Below are 13,882 nucleotides of genomic sequence, written 5' to 3' on the forward strand. Positions count from 1 at the left end.
ACCCATAAGAAGTCCAAAAAAGCGAAGTCATTGGAAAATAATCAATTATTATTTTCTAATTATAAAGTTCTATATAAATACTATTATAATATTATCCAAGAACATTGCAGAGGGCTATTTAAGTAGAAAACTTGCATTTGAACCTTGATCCTAAAAGAAACAGTCTGAAATTTTTTAATAGGTGAAGGACTGAATATCAGAATTTATAATGAATGACTAGAAAAAGTAATTTTACTTAAAAAATATTTTTTTACCACACTGATTAAAATATAAAAGACTGGTAATAGCTAGTACTAGTAGGATTACAGGCAAAATAGTTACTCTCCCAGTCCAGTGGTCAAAATAGAACCTTGTATACCTTTGCAGCACAGTGTGGTCTTATTATAATTTAAAACATGCCCACCCTTTGACCCAGCAATTGCACCTCTGGTAAGCTACATAACATATCTTCAGAATACCTGCAAGATAAATTATGAAATAAAAAAGAAAAGCAAGTCACATAATAAATAGCTTATAATTCTATTTAAAATAACAAACAACCTGTGTATTTATTTGCATGTGAGGATCATCAACACAGGGGTGGGCAAAAGCAGGTTTAAATTACCAGCCATCATTACCTAAAAGATAAATCATAAGTAAGGATATAAAACATTACTAATAAAAATAAGACAATACAAATAATACAATAATAAATAATGATACAAGAATAAAGTTTTATGTACTCATTACTGAAAACCTCCTTTTGCCAACCACTGTATGTAAACTCAAGACAAAGACACTGTATGACTTGTTTCCTTTATGACTCAACAAACATTTGCTAAAAAAATGAATGTATAATATGTATGTTTTGAATAACAGAAAAATAATGTGAAAAGGCACAGAACAAGCTGTTAACAGCTATTAATTCTGGGGAGGGAAGTAAAGAGGAGAAAAAGAAAAAGGGTTTTCCACATTTTTTTCAAAATAATTCTATATTATTTTTAATAAAAAAATTATTTTGTGAGTTAATTACAAATGGGAAGAAAATAATCTTTTCATTAATATGTTGTTATAAAATCTAAGATAACTTTAAAATAAGATGTTTTAAATCACTGATAAATACAAGATTACAACCCACAAGTGAGTTTGTAAAGCACAAAGAAGAAATGAAAATTTTAAGAAAAGTAACTCAATCTTTTTTCTAAGGATTATGAAATAAAACTTTTTAAAAGCCTTGTGGATATTAAAGTTATACAGTCAAGCAGAGAGGTGAATTACCCCAGCACAGCGACCCTAGGAGGGACAAGCACAACTCCTACATGGCTCATGTCAGGACCAACAAACCCCAGCACCTTGTCTCAAAGAGTAGGACTGACTTTTCATTGAGTTTCTGCTCTCTCTGCTTTCAAAATTGGATCTGAGGCAGCTCAAAATGTAAACTCAGTACCCTATGAGCATCAAATGGGTTGTCTGAGACTGTGAGCTCTTACCCTTGCACAGTCATGGATGCAAAGATACAAAGCACCTTTCTGACACAAGGTATTTGGGGTAACTTATTAAACAGATTTCCCAGTGGCTTAGACCAGGGGGGGCATTCCTCCTCGGATCCTCCCCCATCAGTCCTGCCCAGAGCCACCAATTTCAGGTCAAAGTGAAGCAGAAACCAGCAGGGGTTCTGCCATCTGCAACCCTTCGCCACCTCACAGGGGGCAATTTGACCTTGTAACCTCTGGAGCTGGGTGCCCATGTTTAAATGAGCCAAGGCTCTCATTTTGTGACATCTGATGAGATATGTTGTAGACCTTACTTTCCTGGTATGTAGAATGGGTTAATAATAGTTAACTACTTCATGAGTAAACTGGGAAGATCACATAAGGGAATTCATTTTAAGCATTTAGAATAGTGCATGGTACATATTAATGCCAAATGCAAATCAGCGGGATTACAGTCATGATTAATTAGCTCCACCTTTCCAAAGAAAAATCAGAAAGCAGCAAGGCTAACAAGTCCTAGCTACTTTGTAGAGGTTCCTTTCTCTCTTTCCAAAGCTGATCTAGTCCAACTGCTGCTTGTGCCCACTTTACCATCCCTCACTTCTCAAAAAAACTGTCAATTTCTTTAAGATATAAAAGGCACAATATCTGTATTTCATTTGCTGTTATCAATTTAACTAAATTGAAATGGATTAATATATATTTTCATCTTTATGTCATTACTATAAGGAATAATGTGTTACTTATGATATAGCAATGATGTTTTGTCAAGATTTCCATGGTTGGAGTCACATTGTCACTGTATTCTTCCAGCATAAGTAACTATAAACACCCAAAAAATAATTCTAAAATAAATCCACTTTACCCTAAATACCACTGTGATAGTAAAGAAGTGTTCAGTACAATAACACAGGGGGATTTTTTCTCTTTTCAAACAGACATTTATATGTTGTTGGATATAACTTTTATAATGAAAGTTTCATATCAAGTTTGTGTTATAAATCTATGCAGTAGTGATGAGCTTAATGAGGAATGGATACAGAGTCACTTAATAATAGTAAAAAACCCAAAATACAATTAGAACTCAATTTTCTGACATTTTTAAGTGTTATATGGCTTTTTGACTTTTTGAATAATAATTGATCTTAAGTTCATTTATTTTGGGTATAAAAGTTTCTTTTTCAACTTCCCAATATAAAATAAAATTAATTATTATAAAATATGCTTTATTGTAGCCTGTTAAAACATTACTATTTAAAAGATTTTTGTGACTCAAAATAAAATGTAAGAATTACGTTTAAACCATAACTCAAGGCTTTTGAATTGACACTAAAATCTATAGGTCAACTTTGTTAAACTTGGAATGCTTTAGAAAAACTACTTATAGTTAAAACAGGTATAATGAAGAGAAAATTTAAATACATTTTTATAATCTCACTGTTGTAGTACTTTGTGATACAATTTTGAGTTCATTAAAATGTTAAGGCATTTACTAAAGTTTAAATAAACCAATCACAAAACTCAAGAATTTGAAGCCCCTTATGCATGTGCTACAGGAAGAAACACAATAAACAGAAGTTAGCATCACTTCCTGTGTCAAAGATACCAAGAAAGGCCTGCCTGCCACAACAGATCTACTTGTGTGGCTACTTGTATTAGCTGTTGAACCTACAACAGTTAAGCATTAGCCAATTTTTAAAAATGCATCGATGTTCATTTGAATTGATTATCATTTTCCTATAACTAAAGTGTAGAAGGGAAAAAACCCAAATGTAATATTTCATTAAGTCCATTTGAGTCAGTATTAAAACAAATAAGACTTTTTAAAAACAGCAGCAGTATTTGTGAAAGAATAAAATTTTCTTGATTCATGTGAATAAATCCTCTTAATATTGTCCAAATACTATCATCATAAAGGTCCTAGTTTAAGCAAACACAATTTGGGGGGGGGGATCATCATTGAGAATAAAAATGAAATTCAAAATCATTAAAATACTTCAGTTTAAAGCTCCTTAAGCAATTAAAAGAAGATATCTACTTACCTTCCCAATATCTTTTCAATACTGTGTAAAAGTAAATTACAAAATCAATCCAAACTTCCAGAGGTATAGCTATGTTAGTTACAGAACCGAACTAAACCAATTCACATTCATTCACACACACTGTCTCTTCTCTCCCTTTCAGGTCTTAGATTAGGCCATTCTGTGAAGTTACAGATATCAGGGAGATCTACTAAAAAGGGGGGTAAAAAAAACTTTCTGAAATTCTTTAGAATAGAGCTTTATATGGGAAATGTTACATTTTATTTCTAACTTTTAAGTGAACTGGTAAAGGTGTAGGTATTAAGTACTTAGTGCACTGAGCAATTAGAAAAAAACTAAACAAGCTTCTAGGGGCTGGCTGCCTATTCTAGCAGGACTCCTCTGTAACTGCTCCATGATAACCTCGATGTCATTCACAGAGGTTATACTCCCAGCCATCCCAGTGGACCATACTGGCATGCTTCCAGGGAACATAACAAGGAAATAATTTTTAATGATCATGTGTAAGGGTCCCTTACCTTATAGTCCAATCAGTGACGGCAGTGTGTTTTACATACAGCAACCTAAATTCCTAATGTTTATTTCAGAACTAGTTTTTCCTATGAAATTCTTCAAAATGCAGGAGAATCTAACTCTGAAAAATTTTGCAGCATTGCCATCCAAAAAGTCACTAACTTGTTCACGGAAACCTTAGTATTACAGGAATATACCTTAACTCTCACCATGGGATATCAGAAATCTTAAGACAAGCTACAGATTACATCTTGTTTGTTCTGCAAAGTGAAAGAATTGACAAGCAACCAAACTTCAGAGAAAATCAGAAATGTGAATGAAGCTTTATATGAACCAATATATTAACATTTTATTAACACTAACATTTACATAAGCATCAAAAGATACATTTACAGAAATAAGTGAGGATTCTCAGTTTTACTTATCCCAGAGTCAAAGATGGCAAAAGCAAGAAGTCGAGAGTTTAATTTTGCACTGGCCCCTTAGCTCTCTTCACTATGGATATAATGTTCCAGACAACAATAAAGCCATCTTTAAAGCGGCTCTATAACAAAGACAGGGGAGGTCTAGTGTACTTGATATGCGGCTAGAGTTACCCATGCTAAGTAACTGAGGCTCGGGATCAGAATAATGGTATTACCTGAACACCTGGGTCCTCATCTTCTTCAGGAGGAGGAGATGGTGGGGGTGTTTTGTCTAAGTCCGAATTTTCAGAACCTTCTGTTTTTCCCTTGTTGACCTTTTTCTTCAAAGCACTTGCTTCTGAATCAGGTTTCTTATTACTAGAATTCAAAGTAGATAACTTAGTGTTCACTTTCTAATGAGGTTTTCCACAACCCCCATGCCTTCTATTTCTCACATTAATAACCCTAGAAGTATCACTGACAATTGATAAGTCAATGCATGTTGGCCATTTATAGTTAAATGGTTCTCTCAATTAAGTTTTTATGGCAAAACCTCAAACTGATGACCTTTAGTAAATATCTAACCTGATTAAAAAGAAATTACAGGCAAAAACTCATAATACCACACAGAGTACATTTGTTCATCTAGGCAATGCAAAAATCCCTTCCAATACACCAAACCACAATGAAAAATCAGATTCTGAGGTAGTTTTGCTATAGAGTATTTAAGGTGCAGAATATGTTTTTAAAAAATTGTCAAGGAAAACTAGAATATAATGATCATTTCTGTGTATTTCTTGCGGATACTTATAAATACCCCTAATTTAACTCTTTTTGGACCAGTACTATTAGGTGTCTTTTTTTATATCAACCAGATCTATTTTTATCCAATTTACAACTCTTTAAAATATAACAAAATATACAGTGATTTCCTTTTCTACATAATTTTAATTAATGCTGTGTTCTTAATTAAAAGTAAGTTTTATTTTGGTGCTAGGAATTTTGTGAGGTACTCACAATAGCCATTTTTTGAGAAAGCTAGGTCTCCAAAATAAAAAATACAGCAAAGCAACCCCATTAATTAAAGTCCATGTTCCACAGTATGTTTCTGTCCAACATTAATAGGATTTGAATATTACATAACCCAAAAGTTATGAATGAACTCTACAAAAAAATTTTAATTTACATTTACCATCATCTTTTGAAACTTTGACACTTTTTAAAAAACATACACTTAGTGTTACCTTCCATTCACATTTCCAAACCAGCCCCAGGGTTTTCTAATGTTTATTATTATATGTTATCCAACATTAAAATAATCCAACCTCAGTAATGATTATATTTATTATTTCTAGGAAGCCTAAAATTCTGACAAAATTTTAAAACTAAGAATATTTTTTTTAAACTTCTAAAAAGTTTATTTACTGAAGTTTGTAAATTCCCAGAAAGGCATGCAGACAGAATGTATTAAAAAGCATTTTGCAGCCTCAGCTACTACAAAAGGAAAAGAGGCCAAGACATCACTTATTTAAGTAAAGCAAGTGTCATATAAAATATTTCAGAAGTATTTTTTAATGTAATAAAAGTATCCATCACACACCTAAAATGTATTTTGTAATGGATAAATAAAATCTTTCATAATCTTAAACTCAGAGCTTATTTTTATTTTGTTTTGTTAACATTTTAGCATAGTAAATAACCACATAAGGAAATAACTTACAAGTCAAGATCATAGCAAATGGCAGTTTAAGAGTGCTTTAAATTAAAAAAAAAAAAAAAAAGGTGGCAGGGGGATATCCTAAAAACTTTAAGTCCCCAAAAGATCTATGGAAAGAATAATATTTTTTAAATAAAAAAAAAAAATCTATACAACAGTTCCTCATCCAACTGTCCTAGTGTTTACGCTACACATGGACAGAAGTCTCCCCCACTATGAGGCTCCATTTCCAGCATTTATTTCCGCTCTAACTGCCACAAATTATACAATACTACAGCTGAACGCTGGGCCCCTTCCCTTTCATCTGCACGCCAAGAGCAATCAGATTACCCTGGTAACCAGCGGTCACATGACCAGCACCTGCTCTTTTGGCTGGATGCCACTGACTAAAGCCATCTGCTTCCCTCAATCAGCTTTCAAACATTCTCAACACCTGCGCTGCAGTGTTTTGTGGTTTCTTTTATCAAATCAGTGCAAAACTGCTTCCAAAACTTTACATATTTCTCAAATTTGTTTAAATCAGAGGTAGGGCTGTCACAGAGTTGAACCACTGCCAGGTAAAGTAAGTTGGCAGCGAGTTACTTTCCATGGTGACCTCTCTACACTAGAGCAAAGTACACAATTTAATTTCATGGGGTTACTGCACCCTGTGTGAACTATCATACAGGAGCAAAAGGCTTACTGTCCTGAAGCCCACCAGAGCCTAGGTTTGATGAAGTATCAATTTGCTGCAGGAGAGATGTACTAATGACTTTCCATCTGCCCTTCCCAAGAATAGGCTATGTAGAACCCCCAAGACTGCTAAAAGTCAGACCGCACCTCTCCAAATGCTAGACAAAAAGCCTGCAGCCAAGGGAAGCGCGCATCCCAGATCTGATTACTGGAAGATTTCTAAACTCATTAGACCTGGCACTATTAATGTTGCTCAGAGACAGCTAAGCATTTCCACGCTAATGTCTTCTCATGACACCCACATGCAAATCAAAAACAGACTAAGAAGTCAAAAAACTACAAAATCTTCAATGTCCACCCAGAGACATTACATTCAAGGACAAGATGAAGTTATTCAAATTAAATGGCCTTTGCTACTATTTTGCAATAAACAAATTTGGATTTTCAACTAAGTGTTATATGAAAACTGCTTTGCCCAAAAAAAGCCAAAGTCAGAATTTTTCTTTTAACAAATGAGTAAAATGCAGACTGTGAGTGAAAAGCGCTGCCTTAGTGCTTAGCTGAGATCTCTCTAGATCTCAGCTCACATTCCAGCTTTCCCGCTGGTCACCTGTCTGTGACCCTTGATTAAGTCACTGAATTGCCCTCATCCTCAGTTTCCTCATCTATAAAATAAGGTTAGTATTTCTATCTTCCTCCAAGATTTGTTATAAAGTTTAAATGAGATAGATAATGTCAGTGTCTGGCACAAATGGCCAACATTCACACATCTGGAAGACAAGCAGCTGTGAAGATATTCTGGGAGGACTGAGAACATATTCTCTGCTTCTGGCTCAGACCCACTTGAGCCAAATCAACTGCAGAGACTTATGGACAGGACCCCACTTCATGGTGATCACTTCATCTAAGCAACATGAAGAGAAGGGAAGTCCTTTCTCAACATTCCTCAATGCTAAAGAACAAGCAAGCAGGCAATCCCAAAGGCCACTCTTCTCCATACCAATGAACACTGCTGTACTTCAGACATGCATCATCTCCCACCTCACCTTTCACAGCTGCCTCCCGACTGCCTCATCACCCTCACGATCCTCAGGCAGGGTTATCCACTATCAGACTACTGGAGAAAGGACACATACTCCACATTCCCAGTCATTAATTAAATCTGTAAGGTTCAATACTAGTCTTGTATAATGGCAAAGCCAAAACACAGCCATACAGACATTCCACTTCCAAATAATAATTTGGAAAGCTGGAATGAACGAAGAGGGCAGCTTTTCCTATTGGGGAGAAAAGAGTGTTATTAAAAAGGGCTGTCCCTTGAATTGACACTCCAGTATTGAGGATGAAGCGTGGGCTGCCTGGCACAGACACAGAACCTGGGTGCACCTCCCACAGCTGCAGTGATGCCTCCGCACAGCAACCTGTGAACAAGGGTTACAGGAAAGACCAGGTATGTGTGGGGAACACTTTCTAATTTTGTTCCTGCCTGGCCTCAGCCCCAGAGAAATCATGTCTGCCCTCACTTCTCTCCTGAGCCTGCTCTGCCTCCCATGTTTCCTAGTTCAGTGTCACCAAAACATTACCCGCAAGCGCATCTCCACATCAGCAGAGTGACCAGTTAGTGCAAAGCTGACTCGATCAATCTTCATCTGCTTCACCTCCAATCCCATATATATATTAAAGACGGAGAGTTTCAGCATCAGTCTACAAGGCCTTCTGCAATTTTTGCAACTGGCAACATTAACTTTATTTTTCTACTTTTTCCACAGCCCACTGAGAGAAGCATTTTTTGGCCACCACAGTCTGGATAAGTAAGAAATCACTCCACCCCCGTGCCACATGATGCACCCCACAGGGATGTATAAAATACACAAAATTTGGTGGTAACATTACTATAATGAATCAAAACCAAAGCACGTGTGTGTGTGTGTGTGTGTGCACACACACACACACACAAGCACTGTCTCTAGCTATCCTGTAGGCTCAATACTTATCTTTGTATTTCTAGTGTCTGATCAGGTAGGCTACTATGTTAGCTGATTAATTTAATTAAACAGTACAAGTCACAGCAATTACAACACATATACTGCCCTTATTATCGCCAGGTACTACTCTAAAGTACTTTTCTCATTAACTCATTTAAGAAAATCCCACATAGATTCTATATTTACAGTGGAAAACCGATGAAGTCCAGTAAAATGGGGCTAAAGTACTACCAAAATAGAGTGAACCTTAGTCATTTTCCAAAACCAGTGTATTTAGATACTTCCCCTCCCTACTCAAAAAGTTCTTTCACTTCCTGATCCTTATCGCCCATCTTTGTGGGTAAGACCCAGATACAGAACCACCCACTCCAGAAGCCAGACCAGCCCTGTGATTGGGGAAGGAGTACATTCTTCTGGGGAGGTTGCTGGCAGTTTTAAGGACTGCTCTCTCTTTTCCAGCCTAACTTACATTTCACATTTCACCATGAGAGTGCAGTCACACTGGTGAGCAACTAGATGTGCTCATGGTCCGAGCTAAATAACATTTAGGTCCCCTCCGCCACACTAAGCTCTAAAGTTCTGTGACCGCCCTCAACGTGATCAAAGCACAGACCATCTTGGTGAGAACCTGATGAGAAACAACATCAGGAAAATACAAACTTTGAATTCAGGTATGAATATCTCTCCTATGGAGGGACATTCTAAGGAATCTACAGTAAGGAAGGATTCACAGTCAGCCTGTAACTGTTGGAGTGACAGCACCCGAAATGGGGTTGATGCATTCACCTAAGCTAAGATACAGCACACAGATAACCAATTATTTTTTGTGGAAACAGTACAGGCTCTTAAAACAAGGACAGAACTTACTAGAAAGCCAGCTAACTGCCCTGATTTATTACAAAACAGAATGTAGCGAAACACTGAGCAGTATCAGCCTAAGGATCCAATTCCTAAAAGAAAAAAAAAAAGAGAAAGAAAAAGAAAGCAAGTTTAAAAGGGAACCCTATTGTGAAATCAAATGTGATGAGAAGACTCTGTCAGTTAATGAAGACGTCTGCACAATGGGAGGGAGTTCACAATTCAGCAGACCCTTCAGGTGGGGCAAGTTAGTGAAGATTCCCATCACACTAGGGAAAATCAACATTGAAGCTTGGGTCATAAAGATTAATCAGATTTGTTTTCAGGGTCTCAAGGCAAAATGTTACACTACAATCTTTTAGAAGAAAAGCAAAAGGTATTGAAGCATCCTCATAATTCAAAATAGCTCAAAAGGTGTTTTAAAAAAGAAATAAACCTAATGGGTAATAAAATACATATTAAGCTGTTGGGGTCAAGGGCTCAATGCTGGTAAGGAAAAGCATCAAGCCTCCCAACTTAAGAATATAAGAATATCCTCTAAGTTTTTAATCAGTGAAAAAGAAAATTAAAAGATAAAGAAGCAAACTAAAAAAGAGACAAGATAAAGTAGTAAAAGTTTAAAAAGATCAATTAAGGCAACATGGTTAACACCCCAAAATAAAAATTTTAAAGTCCTAAGACTAAAATAAAATTTAACAGCTAAAGTAGGATGTAGCAAAATGCAGATGACAAATTAAACTAATGAGGAAAGAGACATAAACAAACTGTGGCACAGACAACAAACAGGAAGGTCCACCCCTGTACACAGAGGCACGAAGAACTCCCCAGACAAGGCCCCAGGAGTCTCAGTGGATGCTCTCCACAAGGCAGCCTTGGGCAGAGACATCTGGGTGGGATGCGGGGGCAGGAGCAAGACTCTTGGCCTCACCCCTTTATGCCTGCCTGCCCCAGACAGAGTCAACCTTAGGGTGCCCCAGGCACCCACACCTTCACTTCAAGCCGATACCTTGCCACCCGCAACTCATGAACTCCACCCGCAAATTCTTCACCTTACTCTCGTAGATGAGAAAGAGAAAGAAGGATTGAGAAAGAAAGGGAGGTGGTTCTATTTCTGAACAAGATAACATGTTTTCAGTAACAAATTATTAATACTTTATTTTTTAAGTTCACTGAAAGTCAGTGGATAAAACACCTCTAAAACAAATAACTTAATCTAAATTGTTACCTTAAGTAGCTCTTATAGCATCAAGTACTCCCTAAGTACATTAACTATGCTGAATTTTCAGGGGAAGAATAGCAAAAAAAGTTAGAAGGGTAACAGAAATCTAATCTGCTTTCATTTAAAAATGTGTTATTTCACACTCAACATGCCTCACCATTACATCTGACAATAAAACTGCCCAAGATGAGGAAAGTAAGGGCAAACAGGTTACGGAAGTGGCAGTCTAGGAGTGGAGGTCAGGACCTCTCTGGTTGCAGAGCCCACATCTGAGTCCTCAGACGGGCCAAAGGCCTCTGACCTCACAAGATCTCCTTAGAAGTCCAGAGCTGGCCTGGTCTTTTGGAGGGGTATCCTTCAGGCCTCAGAAACCTTTCCTGGTGAATGTCTTCTATTACCTGGGATCACCCCTGGAAGCTTTCTGATAACATAAGGGCCCTGTCCTGAGGATAGCTACGGTGCTGACCATGTTTTAAAGAAGAATGTTTTTAAAAATGAAAGCAAAATAAGGTAGAGTAAGAAAGCTCTGCCCTAGCCAAGTGGATCAGTTGGCTGGAGTATCAATTCGGACACCAAAAGGTTGCGAGTTCGATCCCCAGTCAGGGAACATACCAAGGCTGCGGATTTAATCTTCTGTAGGGGCACATATGGGAGGCAACCGATCAGTGTTTTTCTCTCACATCAATGTTTCTCTCTCTCTCTTTCTCCCCTGGGCCTTCCTGTCTCTCTAAAATCAATAAACATATCCTTGGGTGAGGATTAAAAAAAGAAAAAGAGCGAGCTCTCCTGAAAGAGCCAAGTCCATTTGTAATACTGAACACATTCTAAAGGAAAAACAAAAGACACATTATGCAGTCAAGAATGATCACTGAAAAATTATTGAGTTTTATGGATTGAATTAAGATCTGCCAGAAATAACATGGAAAAAAAGTCTAGTTAGCTAATATGTTACCTGACCACAGAAGCCTAACATAAACATTAGGTATTCTGGCTATATAGCACTGTAATGCAACATAAAGAACTGAATAAATTAGACATTAAAAAAATGATGCCGGAAGTATGCCTTTGATGCCCTTTTACTATATATAGCATATTCTTACAAGTGGCAACAGCAGAGTAGATATTTGACTGCTTGTGCCAAATTCTAACATGCCATTCTTATTTATGCACAGCATTCCCATGACCCAGGGAGGGGGACAAGTGTAGGTAACTTTGGCAGTCAGAACCTACACTCACAATTATCTTCTCTGATCAGCCAGGTCACTAATACAACAAATGAGACATGCTGCCCACCCACATTTTCATCAGGTGCTACAGGTAGGTGGAAAATTAAGCAGAGCAAATGGTAAAACCAACAAGGAGAAACTATCACCGCCCACCTTCACAAGAGAAGCCTGCCATGAAATTATATTTTTACGACAGGAATCAAGGTTACATATAAAATTAGCATTCTAATGGAAGTTCAAGGGTATTGTCTTTTCAACACTAAAAAAAAAAAAAAAGAACAGTGCCCCTTTTCTTAATTCACACTCTCCATTTTCCTATTTGGTATTTTAAAGCTGAAGCCACACTGACTTCTATGTGAAGGTGGCTGAAGTGAGGGATGGCATTTCAGATGACTGATGCTCTTACTGGTTTCCACAAACATCAAATGACTCAAAGGGGCCTTTATCTAGGCAAAAGACAACCAGCAAAAAACCTTTGTGTAGCACAGGAAAAACTCTGCACTTGTACAGAACTTCAGACTTTCTAAAGCATTTTTATGTATAGATATTTTTAATAATAAGTTTTAAAATCACCTGTGATACCTTTTGCTCTTTATCTTCCAACTCTAACATTGTACCCACACCTACTAGGCCAACACATGTCCCACCCTAAAATCCAACTTAATGAAGACTTCAAAGGACTGTGTTTCCCAAAAAATCCCCCTCAAGGCCCTGCTGCTGCCCACGGCCCCCTCACCTCGCAGCTTTTATTTGATGGGTACAGGGGGAGCTGAAAGTGGGACCTGCATCACCCTCTCCCACACAAACCAAAGTGGCAGCAGGCCACTGCTTTGAAGTCGCTGAAGCTCACTGGAGGGTGGGAACGAACTACCAACAGGCCCAGTGTGGTCCACTCACCATGTAGCACAGAGCGTAAGTTGCAGAATTCACTTTTCAGGGTCAGTGTGGTCAGGCGTTCTCTTCCACCAATGAGTATAAACTGAACTCCATGAGGTCAAGGAAATCAGGGTCTCTACTAAAAAGTGGCTGACCACTCTCCTGCCCTGCTTATTCAGATGACTTAAGACAAATCAGATGGAGAGAGGGCCACAATGTGGTCTGTCAATGGCAATGGAAAAACTGAAGGTGGTTATTCTGAAGAAAAGAAAGATTTGGAATTTAAAAGACCTGATGGCCCCTTTGTCAAAGAGACGATAACCTTTGAGGCCAACAGAAGAGGGCACCTGGTCCCATCCCTGACCTGGAGCTTGGATGTAATGACCCAGAGACAGGTCAGGCAAGGCAGTGGGCAAGGACACACAATACTCACTCCTCTCCAGCACTGAAAGGACTCCAAAGTCTGTCTTGTAACCACACAAGAAAGAAATCCATACCCTCTCCTGCAGGCAGTGTCCAATTATCTAAAGTCTTAACATCAAGACTAAATCACAGGTGATTCCTACAGGCCCGCATGGGTGACCAGGAGTCTCCACTCTTCCTTCCTTCCCCGCTTCCCCTTCCCCCTTCTCTTGCTCCTACAGGCCCTTGAGTTGGTCCGGGAGTTTCCTTTTCCTCCAACCCCCTTCCCCTTCTTAAAAAAAAAAAAAAAAAAGAAAGAAAGAATAAGAAATGAGAAAGAAACAAACTATGGGTTTAATTTACTTTATTACCTATGTGCCTGATGGGAAATATTGAACTATCTGGGTTTTTCTACTTCTTGGCAAAAGTAGTTTAATGGTGTGCTTTTGCACCTAATGTCTCCAAAGAAATTTTACATGTGTAAGAGTACACTATA

General features: G+C 37.7%; 1 protein-coding gene across 2 annotated transcripts in view; it reads right to left on the reverse strand.

Moving 5' to 3' along the window:
- The window catches only part of CHD7 (chromodomain helicase DNA binding protein 7), a 199,361-nt gene that overhangs the window by 69,793 nt on the left and 115,686 nt on the right, over nt 1–13,882 (reverse strand). For both annotated transcript variants that reach the window (XM_090283655.1, XM_090283654.1), the window contains exon 4: nt 4,668–4,809. In XM_090283655.1, the coding sequence (XP_090139781.1) occupies nt 4,668–4,809 (142 nt within the window). The remainder of the gene's footprint in view (nt 1–4,667; nt 4,810–13,882) is intronic.

This window comes from Furipterus horrens, unplaced genomic scaffold, assembly GCF_987537825.1.
Source record: "Furipterus horrens unplaced genomic scaffold, mFurHor1.1.pri manual_scaffold_7, whole genome shotgun sequence".
NCBI classification, from domain to species: domain Eukaryota; kingdom Metazoa; phylum Chordata; class Mammalia; order Chiroptera; family Furipteridae; genus Furipterus; species Furipterus horrens.